At 37.1% G+C, this 20376-nt stretch overlaps 1 protein-coding gene across 3 annotated transcripts in view; it reads left to right on the forward strand.

Annotated features, from left to right (window-relative positions):
* rabgap1l (RAB GTPase activating protein 1-like) overlaps window positions 1–20376 on the forward strand; it is a 115676-nt gene that overhangs the window by 77549 nt on the left and 17751 nt on the right. For 2 of the 3 annotated variants that reach the window (XM_028445581.1, XM_028445582.1), the window contains exons 14-19: window positions 2471–2584; window positions 5929–6003; window positions 9454–9579; window positions 11277–11420; window positions 14139–14180; window positions 17996–18124. In XM_028445581.1, the coding sequence (XP_028301382.1) occupies window positions 2471–2584; window positions 5929–6003; window positions 9454–9579; window positions 11277–11420; window positions 14139–14180; window positions 17996–18124 (630 nt within the window). Of the gene's footprint in view, window positions 1–2470; window positions 2585–5928; window positions 6004–9453; window positions 9580–11276; window positions 11421–14138; window positions 14181–15659; window positions 17320–17995; window positions 18125–20376 lie in introns of those variants that run through there. The other variant, XM_028445583.1, reaches the window with a different exon arrangement.

A 20376-nucleotide genomic window follows, 5' to 3' on the forward strand; every position in this document is an offset into this window, starting at 1 on the left:
AAAAAAATAAAGTTAAACATGAATTAGTAAGTGGTCATTATCATTTTAAGTTGTTTTTTCCCTCACTTAGTAATTGATTTTAAAGCGGTTTGTGAAGTTGTCCTTCAAAAACATTTAAGGATCAGTTTTACGAAAGGTACACAAGGCAGACGGAAACTATAAAGATTACTAACATACATTTAGAATAATACAGTAAAGACAATAGCTAACACAAACCTTGTCTGATATTCCTAAATAAATCTAATCATGACTTTTTCATTCATTTAGTGGTTAAATCTCACATTAAATTTATGTATTTGTTTTGAAATCTTGTTGCTTAATATGTATGGTATAATAATTTTTTTAGTTAGCTCAGTTTTGGATTCAAAGGCCTATTTTTAAGGTATTTTTTTAATTATGTAAAAGAGATTGTTACTGCCAGCAAATAAAGACATTTGTGTTCTATTAAGTATAAAATTCCTCCATCATTTATTTTATTTTAAATCATGTAACCATCCGATTTTAATTGTAATTTTTAACAACACACAATGTGCAATAAGTCTGTTTTAATGTGTAAATCCTAAAATATTGATAAAAGTTACAAAACATTTCATGTTTAGAGGAAGGTGGATATTTGTACTTATATTTTCCTTCATTTTACTCGTAATATAATAGTTGATAAATGTTCATCAGTGAAATATATGAATAGAAAATTATAACAAGCGTGTTTAAAACATGAGACATTGGCAGAGAATCGTTGGCAAATGTTTAAGGGGTGCAACCCACCCTGCTGCTGATGCATGTTCTTACAAAACATGGCATCATTTAAAAGCTGAATAATCAGGCTTTCCAATGACACAAGATGTATTGCTAGAAGAATTGTTATAACAAAGAAATAATCTATCAAACACACATTTCCTTACTTTTTTGTGTGTTATTTTTGCACTGGAAAACATAGAAGACGATCGGTCAGTGGTTCACAAACTGTGGTACATGCATCTCTAGTGGTACAGGAGCACATTGCAGAGGGTAGTCAGAAAGATTTAATAATTAATTTAAAAATGATCTGGAAATGTTGTTAAATCCTTTTTAGGCTGTTTAATGGACAGATTCACCACAAACCAACAATACTATTGCTCAATGAAATACTATATTTTCTTGTACTTTATTGAAACAGGATTAGTTTATGCTGTAAATGCCATTTTATCACACTTTTTTTTGACAAAATGAGACAAAAATTAGCTACATTTTACGAATGACACTGTATTTACTTACTGTTAAAGTAATCACATAAAAGTTGTTTAATTAAATTCCACTCATTCTTTTGAATTTATAGATTAAGCCTTAGCGAACCAATGTTTGAGACATTTAGGGGTTTAGGAGAGCCCGCTGTTCCACAAATGAAAAAGTATATGAAATTATGGAGAGGGTACTTATGATATGAAGAGGAGGTACAATTGATTTGACAAAAAGGGGTACACGAGACAAAAAAGATTGGGAACCACTGCGATAGGTATTAGAGTATCTAGATTGCTGCATCCAAACCAACAGAATGCACCTGACATTAAAATACCACCTTTGTACTCAGCACCCCCACCCCCATTAATGCTAAGAAGAATATTTCCCAGTGTGCACTGTTTTTTCACAGCTCTACACTTCTCATTGTATTCCATTGTAGGCATTACATGACTTAAAGGCGAAAGTAAAATAAAGAGGCTTTTATGGTCAATATATATTAATGTATTCTAAAATCACAGCTCAGAATGGAGAAGGGGATTATAATGTAGTGTCACCTTGTCATGCTTTAGTAGAGAAATAGCTTCCGACAGCCCTCTATTAGTCACTGAGGTTCGCTTTCAAAGTTCTCCTGTGAGCCTGAAAGCAACTGTGTTTGTTTTTATACCTTTTACACTTAATAATGTCCAGCAAGGTACGGAAGTGCATTAGAATATCATGGTCGGTGCTGGTAAAGTAATTAAGACAAATGGATCTTTCTGTTCTTTCAAGTTGTGGTTTAAAAAAAAAAAAAAAAATGGAGGAAATATGGTTTTCTCCATGTCTTTCACACTCTCATGCCTCCTAATTATGTTGATTGCACACACACACACATGCACACGCACACGCCCACACAGAGAGAGAGAGAGAGAGAAATGAAGTGCCTGTGTTTCTAAGGTACTTTGTAAGATGGACAGCAAAGTGATGTGGCTGTGGGTGAGCCTTGAGCGTGTTTCTGCAGTGGCTGTGGATTGAGCTGAAGTCTAGAGAAAGCTGCTGCGATGAAGACACAAACCTGTATAATATATAGTGAAATGGTGACTTTGCATTCTGTTTTGGAATGTCAAAGCATACAAGAAAAATGTAGACAGGAGTGTTATTTAAGATGATGCGCCAGAAGAACAGATAACAATTGTGTCACCTTACTAAATAACTACAGTACATGGTGTATTTTCAACATTATAAAAATCCTCCTTCTTTAATGTTTCCTTTGCAGGACTCTGCTCAGGAAGGCGTAATCACACGTGACATTCACCGCACCTTTCCCGCACACGACTACTTCAAGGAATCTGATGGAGATGGACAGGACTCGTTGTACAAGATCTGCAAAGTAAGATCCACATTGTTGTGATGAAGGATGAGGCGTTTGAAAAGTTTTCAGATTTAAAATGATATAAACTTAACACCTGAAATGTGCTGATGATGATACTAACCCGAACGAAAGGCAGAGGTTTCAAGAGACATATCTTACTCAAGTAGAAGTACTGTTGCTTGATTGAAATTATACTCACGTACAAGTACAAACAGCTCAATTGAATAGTACTCAGATAAAAGTTACTAGTTACTTTTTGATAATACACCTTGCCACTGTTCCCTTGCATACAGTAAACATTTCATGTATAAACTTAAAAAGGAAGAGATGAAATCTTGCACAATTGGAACTTCATTTATTTTCAACAAAGGTATCTGTATAAAATATAAGGTTTGTCAAGATGTACAATTATTTTTTTAAATAAAATAACACCAATTAATTCGATTCAAAAAAAAAAATTATCAGCCTCTAGTTACTGTACATTTTTTAACTACAAAACGGAGAAAATAACCAGCATTCAATGCTGTTTTGGCGCCGTACATTACGGTTAATCTGGTTGGTCGGCTATGACGTGATGCATTTGATTGTTGTCTGGTCATTTCATTTTTTGTAGTTTCACAATGTCCGTTGATCATTTTATAACAAAATAATAATAATTTACTCAGTAACGGTTGAGTCTAGAAAGCTAATGAATGACTTAAAATTTTCTTAAGTACAAGTAAAATGACTGATTTAGAAATGTACTCAAAAAAGTACAAGTACCCATAAAAGCAACTCAGTTACAGTAAGGTGAGTACTTGTAATCTGTTACATTCACCTCTGCTGAAAGGTGACGTGAATGAGACGAATCATTTCAATCACAAATGTTTTAAGCCAAAAAAGAAATGATGCAGCTGTTCCTACATCTGTTAAAAACAAAAACAATATTCTTGATTTACTATAGTGACGACTGCCTAAATGGAGTTGATTTAATTGCAAAAGCAGTCCATGTCTCATTCTATCAAATAAGGCTAAAACGTATAGCGATAATGTTAACTTTTTGCTCTGCATGTTACCTCGTGCTTTAACAAAAGAGTGAGGCTGGTCAGGACTGTAAGAGAAACCTGTCAAGAGTGGTTTAACATCCAGTCTGGACCCAACTAGGTCAGTGATGCGCCAGCCTCGATTTGTATGCAAATCCATGTAGATTTGCTACTGATAAGGTTACTGAATGTTGAAGGAGGGGACTACAGGAAGCAGGACATCATTTTAATACCTTATTCAGTTGGAAAGCCCACGAGTGTTCTCGTTTCAAACCTTTATTATGTGCTTATGAATATTACACCTTGTATATTATACCTGGCAGTCACGATACAACTAATATGTGGAATGTTCACCCACTGTGCCCAGTCTATTAACCAAAATTGTCCTGCTAAGCTGCTCACTATAGAAACATGAAATAGAGAAAATTAAATAAAAAAAATAATGTGATAAGTCATGTCTGCATTAGATATCAGCACGCTATTGTTATTCAAGATTAATTTTAGTTTTCTAATTAATGAAATGCTTGATTTCTACTCCATCCGAAAACATCTCAGACTATTTCACCCTGAGTAGATTATTGAGAAAGGTTACATTTTTGCAAAATACAAACTAATCTTTTTTATACAATTTTTTTCACATTTTTATTTCAAAACTAATTATCAGGGTAAATAATAACTTTAGATTGCATTACTCTGGCGTTGTCTTTTTTATGATTTTATTTTCCTCAATCTTTATTGAAACTGAAAACTGACAGGAATGTATGTAATAAAACTATGTAATTCATGATAAAATCAGACAACTGCGTGTAATTCATCAGGCTCTAGTTTAGTATTTAAACTCGTACTTAAGTTGCAGACCCTCGTTCTCTGACTCGCCTCCTCTGGAAGATTTGAATATTTTTTGTGAAAAACCTTCTTGACATGTAAGGTTAAAACCTGCATTGTTTCAAAGTTACAGGTGCTCACTGATCTGCACATGATCAACAGAGAACTAAAGTCATAATGTCCTATTCAGGCTTGTCTCACAGCTTCTGTTGTGCTTTCTTCTCATGTATCTTTGGAAACAATTCATTCTGCCTCTGTATAGTCCTACTGAATATTTGAAAGACCTGTACTGTACATGTAAGAAAAGAGTGTTCTGCTGCTCCGTGGTTGGACTAACTGCAGATTGTAAAAAGCCTCCCCTCGGAGCCCATTATCTACACGGGCAAACAAATTTAGATTTCACCCACCAGGACCTTCCCTATCCATCTGTCAGTGTGCGCTTCCTTCAGCTCAGTTGGGGGAACGTGAATGCCACACTCCATCAAGCGTGTCACTTTGTAGATTACACTCCAGAAAGCTCCACAAGATTCCTTCATGAGCCCCACATTCCACACCAAATTAGCCCAACGGATAAAAGCTGTTGCTCTGGATGACTACGCTAATTCTTCTAGAAGAGGAATGGGAATCTCTTATAAACTGACATATTGATCTATAACTGTCTGTCACATGGTAGACACCCCCCAAAAAATAATTGAGGATGATAATAAAACTTTACAGGCTTAATGAATAGTTTTAAATGAACATCAACTTATCTGTTTATGTTCTTCTGCTGCATTATCTAGTGATAGAAGACTCAGGGTGCAAAAGTTTATCCCAACCTGCAGGGGGTGCATGGCAGGGTTCACTTTGGAACATGTAGCCAATCCATCCCATGGCTTACACTCAGTTCCTTATGTCAGTGGTTCTCAACCTTTTCAGCCCTCGACCACCAAAATAAAGGTGCCAGAGACCGGGGACCCCCACTGTACCTGAAGGTGGTCGAACACAGACATGAACATTGAACAACAGTAATGTGGAGACATTATATTTGTGCCATAGTATATAGTCATCTTAAAGATTTGAATCCTTGTTTTTATCAGAAATAAAATGGGTTAAAAGTAATTTAAAAAAAAAAATAGCTGGAAATGAAACCACAGAAATTAGTTAAAAGTTGCAAATTAGAGTGGCCAAAATCGGACCGGAAAAGTGATAAAAAGGGTTCAAAGTGTGAATATTGGAACAATTAGTCGGAACAATATAGTTTAACCGGGAAATTAATTGGCATGACCAATCGTGAATGTGGTTAAATTGTCAAAAAATAGGCATGACATATGGTGAAAAGTGACAATAATGGGTCAACATATGTGACATTAGGTGGGAAAAGTGGTGGAAAGGGTTTATAAGTGCTGAAAATGTCTTGAAAGTGGAAAAATGTGCAGGAAAGACATTGAAATTTGATGGAGAAAGAGGGTTTTTACTTATATTCATAATCTCAAAGAACTAAGTCTTTTGGTGCTGTTTCTTTTTCTCTTGCAGGCATACTCTGTGTACGATGAAGAGATTGGTTACTGTCAGGGTCAGTCCTTCCTCGCTGCAGTTCTCCTCCTTCATGTAAGACAAAGTTTCATTCATTCATGTATAGAGCCTGTCATCTAGGCTGAGACACAAGGCCACCTACTTTATAATGCATGCTTTGAAAAAAAACAAGAGACTTACTGATTATTTGGCAGAAAATTGCTGTTAGATTTTGCAGCTTTTTTATTTTTATCACCTATTTCATTCCTAGATATTCAACCCATCCCTTTATTTCTATCTACCTGCAGCAGTCACAACAATGTTACTAACAGCCACTAACAGTACCTGTAAAAGGATATTATCCTTGGTCCAGCATTAAATATTTCTCTTGGCGCATGTTTTAGACCCAGTTGAGACAGGCGGCAATAAGAAAAGATTTTGCAGTACCAATAAAATAGTTGGAACATACATGGAATTGAAATGACCTTCACTGCATCAAGTCGGTGAGTTCGAACCGGCTTTTGATGAAGCAAAAATAAATGAACCCTGTCCTTTGAAGAACAAAAGATGAAGAATAGAAAAGGCTTAATGCTCTAAAAAAATAGAAAGTTAATAAGAACTGGAGTGAAAGCAGTTTATTTTAAAACTGAATAGACTGGCACATTTCAAGGTCATTTTCTCTCTGCAATTACCTCTTCCCTTTTATTTCAACACCTTGGAAAAAAAATCTTTATTAGTTTAACAAAACACAGATGGAGGAAGAGTGAGTTGACACTTGGAGGCAGGATACTCGAGTAGAAGAGATCGAGTGGCTGAAGTTTGGGTGAAATCCAAAAACAAGGGCAGTGGAGGTTAAAAAAGAAGTGAGATGAGTGGAAAGAGAGGAGGAGGTGGAGGGGTCAGCAGGAGGGAGGGGGAGGCGGAGGTGGACGGGTCATAGAGAAGAAATATGACTGTTCTGGAGAGACTTAAAGAAGTCATGATGAGGAGGCAGGAGGAAGAGGGGAAGAGGAGATAAAGGGGAAGCGCGGCAGTGAAAGAAAGAGAGGCTGTACAGGACGAGTTATAGAGGAGGGAGAGGAAGGAGGGAGAGGAGATGTCAGGAATATTAATGGCTGTTCACGCTCACCTGCAGGAGCCTATTCAGACCCAAACACACACTGTCACTCTGATTAAATATCACCTCACTGTCTGTAAGTGGGTGTTTGTGTGTGAGTGGAGAAATGAAGTTGTGTACCCACCTAGAGTATTAAACATCCTTTAATTCCTCTTGTCCTTATTCAAACATAAGCCATGTAACATAGAATATCTCTCAACACGTGCCTGTTTTTATGCTACTCAACATTTTATCCACACTTTTTTAATCAAATGTCTTCACTGCTGTTTATTGTGTTGTTTGTTAAATGTTATTGATTTGTTACACTCCTAATTTATCTATAAATTGCAGTTGTAAGCTCTTTGCTGTAAATGATAGAGTTTTTAGTGAAATCTTTTGATAAATGTTAATTCTTGGATTTAGACTGTCATTATTTTTTATCACTTAAGTGCATTAATAAAGCATTTTCCACTCCTGAGGGCGACCGTGGCTCAGGTGGTAGTGGGTCGTCTTCTGATCGAGAGGTTGGGAGTTCGATCCCAGTACCTGACTATGTGTCGAAGTGTCCTTGGGCAAGACACTGAACCCTAAGTTGCTCCCAGTGGTCGACTAGCGCCTTGCATGGCAGTCCTGTCCCACTGGTGTGTGAATGTGAGAGTGATTGGGTGAATGAGCTGATATGTAAAGCGCTTTGAGACTGCTTCAGTGTGGGGATAAAGCGCTATATAAAATCAAGTCCATTTACCATTTTACCATTCCTGTCTACGACGTGACAGTATCCGAATAATTAGGGGTGACACGATACACTGAGTTCACGTGATTGATATCATATATTGGGGTTACAGGATAGATGTGATATAGTAAAAAGGAAAAAAGATAATTTATTACTATCATATTTATGAAATGTAAGTTTATTAGACTTTTTAGACTCCTCCAATACCTCTTATCCTTATGCTTCAAACGTAGGTGATGTAAAGTATTCACAACGGGTGAAAAACATTTGAATATTTTTCAACACGTGCCAAAACAAAGTCCCTGTTTTTTTTTGTTACTCAACTATTTGTCCATACTTTTTAATCAAATGTTTTCACTGCTGTTTATAGCATTGTTGTGTTGTGTTGTGTTGTGTTGTGTTGTGTTGTGTTGTGTTGTGTTGTGTTGTGTTGTGTATTGTTTTGGTCCACATTAAGAGAACAGATAGAACAGAGCCTACTCTCAAAAAACAAAATGATAAAAAGGAGCCATTTGATGTAATTTATTCTGAAAGAGCTTAGTCACACATGATCCACTTCTGTTTCCAAAATTCTCCATCAATTTTCCAGGCACTATTTTCTCATGTTTTTGTTTGAAAGATTCGGCAGCTGCCATCCTGTTCTATATTGAATAAGTAGAGAAGTGGAGTAGCGATCCCTTGTTACCTTGCATAACAAACAAATCACTGTCTTACTGACAGTTTATAGCGATGATCTGACACTCTTGCTCAACAAATAAACCCTCAACTGTGTTTTCATGAATGCTCTTTGACTTTTTTAACAAGTGTAGTGTTTGACGTAAAAAGATATTTGAATTTGCATGATTAAAGCTGCTACCCATAATTGTTTTATATTCAGAATCATATATACTTCAATGATCCCAGGTGGAAATGACTTGCTTGCAGAGGCAAGAAATATTGCAGATGAAAAGAAGAAACATTGAACAAAGAAAAGAAAAGAAAAAATACATAATTAACTAAAAGTCTGTTAATTGAATAAGGATTAAATACAAGTTCACGCATTCCAGTAACGAAATAAGACAAATATATAAATATAAGAGATATATACAAGTATAGTGAGCCATCTATCAATTAGACTTTATTAGATAGTCATAGTGTTCCTCATAGGTCAATTAATCATAATATTTACTCCAAAAAGAAAGGAAAAAAAGGTTTTAATCTCCACTATAAACACTCCTTTTGTTGACGTTTCCGCTCATTGCATTGTGGGATGTGGAGTCCCGTAAACAGTCAGTCATTTGCTGGAAACCATTCTTGTTGTATTGTGTTCCCGGTGTTCCCCGATATATCAGAATGAGGTAAAAACACTTCTATACACCCATGTCCACGACTCCACATCCCACAAAGCAATGCGCGAAAAATGTCAACAAACGGCGGAGATAAAAACAGACTTTCAAGCAGTGATTTCAACCTTTTACATCTTTTTTCAAGCAAATGATCTTTGATTTATTGATTAGTGAGGCCTATATTGTGGATTTATCTGATAGAAAATATCATGGGTATCAGCTTTGAAATTATGAATGTTTGTTATTTTGATCAATCATACAGATGTTTGGTTTATAATATGTGTTGCATCACTATAGATTCAGTGTTAGAGAATGTTAAATTATTAAATGTCTGAAAAGTGTTCTATCGTCACATGAACACAGTTTATTTGTAGTTCCTTGTGTGGTTTCAGATGCCAGAGGAGCAGGCTTTTTGTGTTTTGGCAAAAATCATGTTTGAATATGGCCTCAGAAATCTCTACAAAAATAACTTTGAAGACCTTCACTGCAAGTTCTACACGTTGGAAAAGCTGTTGCAGGTCAGTTGTGATGTGTAATGTAAAAGCAACTTACAGTATATCGCCCTGACACATCAACACTCACACAGTAGTACTTGGAATCAGTGACCAAAGGGTTGTCAGTTCAACCTACAGCTGTGGCTACAGATGTAGCCTACTTTACTTCCACCAGAATAAATACGGCAGAATAACAGAGTAATACATAAGAATGTGCTTTGAGTTTCCCAATAAAAAGATCAAATGTATTATATTGTTATTAATATTATAAGATGTAGTATTAGCAATTAATGCATTAAAATAGGTTTGTATTAATATAAGAGAGCAGTAGTTGAAGTATGTGGAGTTGTGTTGATGTGTTTTTGCCTCTTTCCTTCATTACTTCCTTCATCACTTCTTTCATTCCTTCTTTCCATCTGTCCTTTTTGCCTTTATTTCTTATCTTTCTTCCTTTCATTATTCCTTTCTTTCTTCTGTCCTTTCTTCATTCCTTCCATCCTTCATTCTTTCCTCCCTCCCTCCTTTCCTTACTTCCATTCATTCTTCCTTCTTTCCTTTTTTGATTGCTTCCTACCTTCTTTCCTTCCTTTCTTTTGTCCTTTGATGCTTCCTTAATTTTCCTTTCTTCCCTCTTTCCTTTCATCCTTTCATTTTTCCTTCTGTCCTTCCTTCCTTTTTTTCCTTTCATTCTTCCTTCTTTCCTTCCTTCATTGCTTCCTTCCTTTGTTCTGTACTTTCATCCTTCCTTCCTTCTTTCTTTCCATCCTTTCATTCTTCCTTCTGCCCTTCCTTTCATTCTTGCTTCTTTCCTTCCCTCTTTCCTTCCTTCCTTTCATTCTTCCTTCCCCCCTACAGTTCATTGAACATTTTCCCTCAGACAGAATTGTAGCTGAAGGAGAAAAAAAGAAAAAAAAACATTCTCACTCAGTCACAGAAATGTAAATGATTGGGCCTTGGGGTGAACTACAATTACTGCGTAGGAATCAAATCATTACCCGGTCGTGTTTCCATACTTCATCAAGTAAATGCCATAAAAATCACTTTCTCTTCTGCTCGTTTTGAACGGACCAACTAAAAGGGCATATATTTGAACCACTCTTTTACTTTTCCCATCAATTTGACTTGTATGATAGTGAACAGCCCTGCTGCTGCTAAAACAAAAACATCTGATAGATGACATTTACATAAAAAACGTTGCTTTGACCTCCTGTACCTTCTGGTCAAGTATAAGATTTGTAAACCATGATGGTGTCTATAAACTTTCTCTATGCTCAGGCTGTTTATGCTGTTTCAGTCTACCATATTAATTTATAAATATGTGCACATTTTGTTCTCAAATCTTTCTCTCATTTATTTTGTAAATAGTTTTTTAGCTACTGTTGCATTTTGTTGGTCACTCTTCATTAAATGCAGAGCTGTTCACAACGAGTTGCTGAAAGTTGCTCTGCCTTCTTTCTGATGCTCTGTTTGCTCATCTTTGGACACTATGTACAGAGCAAAGAGGTCCCACATTAAAAAAAACAGGTTACATTTAATATTGTGTGTTTTAAATTGACTGTGACTGTGTGTATTATCCAAACACTGTAATCTAATGGATTTATTGTATTATAAATTGTATTAAAAGTCATAGTAGTTGAGCTACCTTTGGCAGTATAAGGATTAATTAATCCAGATAAATGAATGTATAAATGATGGGACTCTCTTTGTCTCTGATTTCTTAGGAAAAACTTCCAGACCTGTGGTCTCACTTCCAGGAGCTGAACCTAGAGGCACACATGTACGCCTCCCAGTGGTTCCTCACCCTCTTCACTGCCAAGTTTCCCCTCTGCATGGTTTTCCACATCACTGACCTGCTGCTCTGTGAGGTAAAGTGGCTGCTTTTAACAAAGTGCTTTGATGAGAAGATAAAACCATCTACATGGAAACAAAATCATTCTTTGATGCGATCGTCAATAGTATAACAATATTTAGGATTTTTTTTAAAAATTTTATTTGATTCTCACTCTGACTTTTCAACATTTTTACACCGACTTCCTTTGACCCACTATATTATCTATCCATAAAAGCAAGGAATGTCTGTCTGTCTGTGTGTGTGTGTGTCTGTGTGTGTGTTCCTCAAATATTTCTGCGGCTCAGGATCAAACTGACCTGAGAGTTTCAACATGACTGCTGCTTGGTTCACGGGTGTGCAACGTTGGATTTGATTGGACACCCCACCCCCACTCCCCACCTCCCGAGTCGACGGACTCAGTGATGTTGTCATCAGTCCTAGCCCTACAGTGATGATGTCATCAGTCATAACATTAGGACATCGGTTCTACCTAGCCAATCACTGCACACCCAGAGCCGTTTAGAGAGAGAGTTGTGACAACGGAAGTCCGAAATGCTTGACCGTCACGTGGTTCATGTCGACTCAAATAGTTCCTGGAAGTTATTGGCGGTCAATTCCAATGCATTGATTCCGAGTGACATAACTGGGATTTTCGGTAATTTGCTGTCAATAACTGCATTGATTTACAATATTTATACAGTACACATATGTATGTGTATATACAATATATGTTAATAATAATAATAATAATAATAATAATCCACTAACATGCTTTAACGCACACGGTAATGGGTTTAGATATGCTGATAATAATAATAATAATATTCAATATGATTATTTACCATTCAAAAGTGCATCACAAGCTGTCTACTCCACTCTAGCTTCATTGCGCTGCAATAGTCAACTGCTCACTTTTGGGAACTATTATGAGGCTCTCATTGCTGTAAAAAAAAAAAATCGGTCCCATTGGCGTGAACGGAGATGTCGCAACTCTCTCTCTAAATAGCTCTGTGCACAGCGTAGCCACTTGCGCACCAGAGCCAATCACTGGAGAGCCCACCTCCACTCCCCACCCATTTTGGAACATTGGAACATTGTAATATTAGAACATTAGACATGAAGGCTTTCATTAAGTGTCGTTCACTAAATTATGACCCCTTTGCAGCTATGTTGGCATTTTTTGGATTAGGATTAGGATTACGGTAACTAACTACACTTAATGACAGCCTTCATGACGCCTTATTAATGCAAATGACAGTTGTCATGTCATAATATTGTCAGTGTAATGCCAGCTTTATGTATATCCCTTCAAATAAAGTGTTACTAAATATTTCTTGTGGTTGTTTTTGTTCATTCTACTGCCACTATTTATTCTAGTCTTTCATTCTCAATAAGATAAGATGATTTTCTTATTTTTTGTGCTATTATTTTCTGTTTTGTAGTTGACGGGACAATATTCTTACAAACATATTTGTCAGGCTTTCACCACCTCCTACTGTTATCCTTGATTTTTGTGCACCTTTTCCTCTTGTGTTTTATCTTCTTTTTTTCCCACCCCTAATGTTGTCATAAGGCAAAATAGGTTTTCCGCTTTTCTGATATTGTTTTGCAGCCTTTGTTTGACTCTTAGCTCATTCGTCTGTCCCTTTCTGGCCCCTGCAAAGTACGCAATCATTGAGAAGAGCTGACATTTTTGATTCCTCGACCACCTTCAAATTTGTCTTGAGACTGTAGCGCCATCTTGAGGCCTGCATGTGTTGGTGGATGAAATAAATTCTCCTGGTAGGCTTGTTATTTTTGGGGATATCCAGATATTTATAGCACTGTGTTGCCATGTGAACTGGTTGTCACGGAGACCTGGGAGATGGGTGTTTCCATGAGTAGCTGGGATGCTTTTCTTTCTTTTTGTGCCAAAACTACAAGTGGTGTAGCAACGACGGAGAAGAAAATCACTGAGCAATGAATAAATACAGCATTGCTGCACCATGTAATGCTTTGGGCATTTATGTACTGATGGATAGTAAATTAAAGTACAAACCCAGTCAGTATTACCATCCATACAATTATTAGAAGAAAAAAAAAAGGTGTTTGAACATGAAGAATTCTCCAGCAGAATCTTCTAAATATATTATTTTAATTATTTAGTATGACTATTGGTTTAAAATAGCATGTACTGTAGATGAATAAACAAGAATCAGAGAAAGTTATAGTTCAAATACAGCTCTAGGACAGTCTGCGTGCTGGTTTTGTATATGAATCCAGGGCATTCTCACTATCATGTATTGCACTTCTGTAATGTATAGAAAATAATTACAGTATTTACTGCCATTTTATATATTATAATGAAGAAAACTATTAAACCAGTGAGTGTTGTCTCAGGAATGGTTCAGGGTTAATTTGTCTGTTTTGCTTGGTGTTCATTAGACTTTATTAGGATTATTATTGTACTGGTAAGTATCAAACCAGTCAGTTTAATGAAAGCTTTAACCTGTACATATTTATGTGTCCATGCCTCCACAGCTCAGGGCTGTTTTAGCCCTAAAATAACTTAGCTTCTGAATATCAGGCTGATTTGTAAAAGATCATTGGTATATCTAATTGTCAACATTTCTACTTAATCCAAGAGCATAATCCAAACATTTACAGATTTACAGAGAAGTTAATTTATGTTGCTGATATTTTCAGCCTCACAAACATGTCCTTGTCCCATTGGTATGTAAATGTGAACCTTCTGGTTCTCTGTCTCTTTCAGGGCCTGAACATCATCTTCAATGTAGCCCTGGCTTTGCTCAAGGTTGGTGTTCCTATTTCTCATTATAAGAAAATACACATCTTTTTTTAATCTAACAAAGGGGTACCTTGATTTTGTTTTATTTGCGTGTGGGATTTAACAGTAATGAAGTGACATTTTTGTGGTTATTCTTGGAGAGAAAAGTGGATTGTGATTGTGCAGAATATGCACTGGGGATTAGTGAGGAAGTGTGTTACCTTTTATTGTTACTTTAAGGCTTGTAAGCCTGTAAATGGACTGTGCATTTTGTCCCCACCTTGTGCTTCAATCCTAAACTGACTGGGAAAAGTTTTCTTTCAGTGTCTTATATTTCAGAAAAGCAAAGCAGCTTGTTTGAAATGAAGTCAGATAAAATGAAATAAAAACTGACAGGTTGTTATTTTATTTTTCTTGATTTCTTCAGATTAAAGGTTTGAGTTTTACGCATAGCTTCATTCTATTTCTATTAGTTTAGGCATATCTGTTTAATTGCTATTAATAAATAAAATAGCTTATCAGCCAATCACAAAGCACTAACTCAATATACTGTATAATGGCATTTAAACATGGTCAGTATGTCCTGTGGTTAGACTTTTAAATGGTTTGTTGTAGTTTAGTTAATTTAAATCCCTTTAAACATGCTGTTGCTGGTTGTGTCAGAAATACTGCTACTGGATTTTTTTATATTATATATATATTATATATTATTTTTTGCGCAGAATGGTCCTGAAAAAATGAAATATTTAGTGTCTGTCACTTCTCTGAGCAATGGTGCCCCATATTGGCCAAAAGTCAGATGTCATTTTAGTTTGTTAAATTACATATTTATTTATCATTGTATTATATGTATGCTTATTTAAAGTAACAGCCTTAGCATGCTCAATATTAACCATATCTTTGATTTCACCCACATCTCTAAACTAAAACAAACAGGAAATATTTTGAACAGCTAAGACATAATGAAAATGTTCAAATACTCTGTATGGAGAACGATTTGCTCTTACATGATATTTTTGTACTCCGCTCTGATTGGCTGTCTCCAAATTTCACATGTGCACATGACTTATAGGATTATAATTAGTACAGTAATTAAACAGCTAATAAAGCCTTTTATTATTCCAAAATTGTGTTTAAGAAATTGTCAGACACACTGAAGAAGAATTATTATATTTATGTATTATTATTATTATTATTATTATGACTCTTTATATTATCACTATAATGTTATTTGTAGCTTATACGTAGCTGTTTTTACTGGCCTGCTCTATATTATTGCGATGATGTGCTAGTTGTGTCAGACGTGTTGTGGGTCTGGTGGTCAGAAATGAGACCAAATGAGGATGTGAGGAAGGAGGAGAATGGAAGGGGCTTCCACCGCCTGCCTCTCATTGGCCAAGCATGACGGCATTCTCCCCTGAGGCGCCCTTCCTCCCTCCTCCGCTCATCCCACACTCCTCACTGCTCTCCATCTGCGCCCACCCCTCCCTCTCCAGTTTAGCTATCGGCATCTTCATCAGGAACAGGAGCAGATGCTATACCTTTAGCAGTTGGGAGCAGAAAGCCGAAAAGCTGGATTTATATTCATTCAGTTGTTTATCTTCTTCTCTTCTCCTCTCTTGGATACCTGTTTGGACCTATTTCTCTCCTTTGCTTTCTCAATATTTATCCCTCCTCTTCTCCTGCTCCCTTACCTCTGGCTTCTCCTTTAAGCTGGCTGGATATTTATGCATTTTTTTCAATCCGCTGTATCTGTCCACCACACCAGACCTCTGCAACGGAGCCGCCCATGCACGCTGGTAGCTTAAAGCTGTTAGCATCTTAAAAAGAGAGCGCAGCTGAGATAAGTGTTTAACGGGAACTGCTGTGATTTATTTTCTGTGCCTCGCCCTGAGCTGCTCATCAGGACCAACACTCTTCACACTTATGCAATCACTTATCCATTGAGGCGACTTTCTGAGGAAGTTGTCTTCTGTTTTGAGTGATCTCCTGGAGGAGCAATTTTCCAAGTTCTGCTGAAGCTACTGAATGAACCGTTGACTATAATATTAACTGAACAGAAATCTAGAAAGGAATAATAAAGACACCCTCATATCTTGATCCTATTGCTGCCATGTAGCCTGTGACTCACATTCTACCACCCACTCAACTGTAAACTAGCACAAACACGCAGCCTCTCATAAAGACAGTGCAGTGACCGACTCTGACAGTGAACAGATCCAGCTTGTTTGCCTCTGTCACTCAGCCTGCAGACGTTCAGAGCAAATGAGAGAGCCCAGTTTGGTCTGATGCTGTTTTGCACTTCAAAAGAAAGCCTAAATCCTCTCGGCTTATTTCACATGCTTTGTTGTGCATCCATCCAGCATTAGGTCCACTCTGCTGCAGGAACCCAGAGGCGATTCCTCAGCATCTTTAAGTCAAGCAAAAAGGAAGATTTTTTTTTTTAGAAAGGGTGGGGTACTCATCCACCGCCACTCTTTCATTACGGCTGTCGCACACATGTTGAACATCTTTGTTGCTAGGCAACGTGCACTTTGGAGCACTCTCAGTTGAGGTGGGGTTGCCATCAGGATGAGAGTGGCTTGTGACTCCAGCAGGTAGCTGAAAGACTCGGCATTATGCCTCAAACACCATCAGCTTGTCGACTCCTGGCTGTGATGCTGTCGCACTCGGGGATCGCCGCTCAACTCTGACAGTGGCACGAGCTGAGTGGCCTCCACTAATGACTGGTCCACCTGTCGAGACCTCAAATGTGCACACGTGAACTTGATCTGATCTTGTACCACCAGCTTTGAACACCAATCGACAAACCTTGACTTCGTTGCAGTCTTGAGGTCTAATTTGACTTCGTTCTTTTGCCTTTCGCTGTAACTACCGAGCAACGCTGGAGTCACCCGCCACCCTGGCCCCGGAATGGGACCACCCCTGTTCCCCGCCCTGTACCACCCCACCACCATCTCCTCCACCTTCCCCTCTGCCCTCTCCTCCTGCCATACCAAACCTAAACCCTCAACTGCCCCTTCCAGCAGTGCGACGAGGGCAGGAGAATGGAGAGGGCACGACAGAAGACGGCGCTAACAACAGTCAAGCTTCACCAGACTCATTCTGCCGAGTAATGGGACTGCTTGGAATGGGACACCGGCTTTTTGTCCCCAAACTGCTGGCGGTGAGAAATGGGAGCACATTTCCTAACCCTAGTTGGAAATTGGATATATATACATATATATGTATATATATGTTTTAATGCTGACTCTTTAAATCCCAATTTCCTACTAATTTAATACTGATTACATTGTTCATTTTATCTCTAAAACTCTTCAAGCAAAACAACAGCGTTATTAAGGCTGTTTCCTTTCAATGTGTTGTTTGCACCACAAGATGGAGGTACTGAGGTGTTTCTGAGCTTTATCAAACTTCTGCCTCATAAGTGATAAGGATGAATTGTGTCAATACTTTATACTGGCATACAGCCTCTCTGCTCAGGTCTTCTAATCACATTCACTGCCTTTGAACAGTAAAGGTTTGACTTTAACATTTTTATGCATCAATTAGGAATGCATCTTTGTGTTTTTTTTTAACCACATGAGTTTAAAAGACTTGCATTGTTGCAAAGAAGGTATTAGCATCAGTGTGTACTTTTCAAAGCAAATGATGATAATGATAACATTCAATATTTTTAAGTCATCTGCATGAATTGTTGACAGTTCTTTTTTTTGAAAGTCTTTTGTGGAAAGAAGTGAAGACAAAGAACAGATTGAATCATCTGACTCATACTGACCGTTCATTGTTCATCTCTAAACCCCCCCCCCCCGCCTATCTGCCCCCTCTGTGTTTTCCTCCAGACATCGAAAGAAGACCTTTTGCAAGCTGACTTTGAGGGAGCTCTGAAGTTCTTCCGAGTTCAGCTCCCTAAGCGATACAGAGCTGCAGAGAATGCCCGGAGGCTCATGGAGCAGGCCTGCAACATCAAGGTAAGAATAACCTGCATACAAGGCATTAAACGTCATCCACTCAATGATTAAAGCATACAGCAAGTACAGTAATACGAGTCCAATCTTACTTTGTTAACCTGTGTTGTTTGTGTAAACATTTATCAGCTCCAGACCCCTGGCTATGAGGGGAACCACATGGTGCTTGATATTCCTCTTTGTTGTAATTTTTTGCCGCCTCCTGTCTCTTTTTCTTTGGGGTGAAAAATAACTGATAAATATTTCCATGGAAGCTTATCGTATCATGTTTCCCAAACTATGCCAGGCTGTGTATTTTTTAAGTCTCACAGGCAGGCATACTCCTACTGACTTTCAGGTATTTAGAAAATGTGCTAAGGTCACCAGAGACCAAAAGTGTGTGTGTGTGCGCGTCTGCGTCATGCTTGGTTATTGCGGAAATTATAAAACAGAGAAGTGATAATCATCATCTCCACTTCTCTTATGTTTTCTTTTATGTGCTTTACTCAGGGCATCTGTGCTGCAAATACTATTTTGGAGTACTTTTTTATAGTATATAACTGCGTGCATGTTATGTCTTAGGTTTGATGAGTTTGAGTTTTTTTCTGCATTTAGATCTCTGATGTGTTTATCTCTAGAAGCCCTCTAGTTATATTATAAGACAAGTACTGCAATTTTAAATGATAAGCACTAACATGTTATTTTGTCACATCTAAAACAAGTTCCTTTTTACTTTTTTGTTTTTCTTTTAAGCTTGTTTAAATTTCCTCATATTATGGGGCGCTCTGTCTAGCATGTTATTGTGATTGACTGCACCACACATTCTATAGCGGCTCACTTTCTCTGTCATCACTTATCCTCCAACCATCACTGGTTCACCATCCAAACACAAGCTGGTTTGCACTGAGGCTCTTATGCTTCTTAAGTGTTGGTGAGATGTTGTTGTTATGTCATGGTGGGCCTGGTGGTCAGTCTTGGTTTGGTCCTCTGTAGCATTAAGTCTTTGACTCAGGGCACTTTGGATAACTGCAGGCATTAGTGATGTGGACTTACTTTTATAATTGTTTTAATAAAACCCTCATGTCAAGACTCATTATCTATCAACCTATCCCAGGGGTCTGCAACCTGTGGCTCTGGAGCCTCATGTGGCTCTTTGAGTCCTTTGCCATGGCTCTATATAGCTTTAAAAAAATACTGAAATAAAGAGTTATTTTCTTACAGAGGCTATTAATGATTAATGACAAATAAAATCATGATATAACAATTTGTTAACTTAAAAATAAATCACGTTGTGCACCTTCCTACTTCATCTCCTGCAACATCTACAGACCATCAACTTTCCTGCACCTGTGGTTAACCTTAAGTTTTAAATCCCTGGTAAGAAACTAAACCAACAAAAACACTATTCTGGAAGAAAACAGAGATTTTAATTGTGTGAGAACAGATTCTTTTAACTACCAATGTGCCGGTTAAATATGCATGTTTTATGTGTGGCAAGAAATTAGCAATTAGCATGTGATGATCACATGATCATGCATTAATACATTAAATACATTAACATAAAAAATATTATTTATATAAATTGTGTTCATGTAAACTGAAATGCGTAAGAATTTGAAAATGCAAGACACGGTTTTGTTGTTATTTTTTTTATGTCAATTCATTTTATTTTATTTTAAACTGTTTTTAAGTTACCATTTACTTGATCAAATCAAATTAAATCAAACATTATTCTATATAATTTTAACTGTATAGAATTCAATACACTGTATTGTATACATTGAGGCGGTATTTTTCCGGCTCCAGGAGGACTTTATTCGGGGTGAGATGAGGTTAAATGGCTCCTTTGAGAGTAAAGGTTGCAGACCCCTGACCTATCCTAATGGGTATTACTGCCTGATTATCTGTTCCTGTGTGTGAACTTGCTGATGATCAAGCAAACTCTTTAAAGTGGAAATCAACAAATTATACCTCAGTGGCATTTAGAATAATTATCAATCTAAGCATTAACATGGGAAAGAGTATTACAGTGTATACATACATACATACATACATACATTTCACATCTGTATTTGTTGCTGTACATCTTGGTCGTTAAACAGTCAAGACAAGGTTGATCAATTTTTTGTCTCTTTCCTTTGTCTTTTTTTTTTCAAAATAGGGATATATAAAACCCAAAATAAGAAGTGAAAATAGAATTAAATTAAAAAAATTTACAAAGTTCAACACTTCTATGGAGGCATTCCCGATAGTTTTAAGGTGTTGCCGACATAACA

The sequence above is a fragment of the Gouania willdenowi genome, chromosome 4 (assembly GCF_900634775.1).
Source record: "Gouania willdenowi chromosome 4, fGouWil2.1, whole genome shotgun sequence".
NCBI lineage: Eukaryota > Metazoa > Chordata > Actinopteri > Blenniiformes > Gobiesocidae > Gouania > Gouania willdenowi.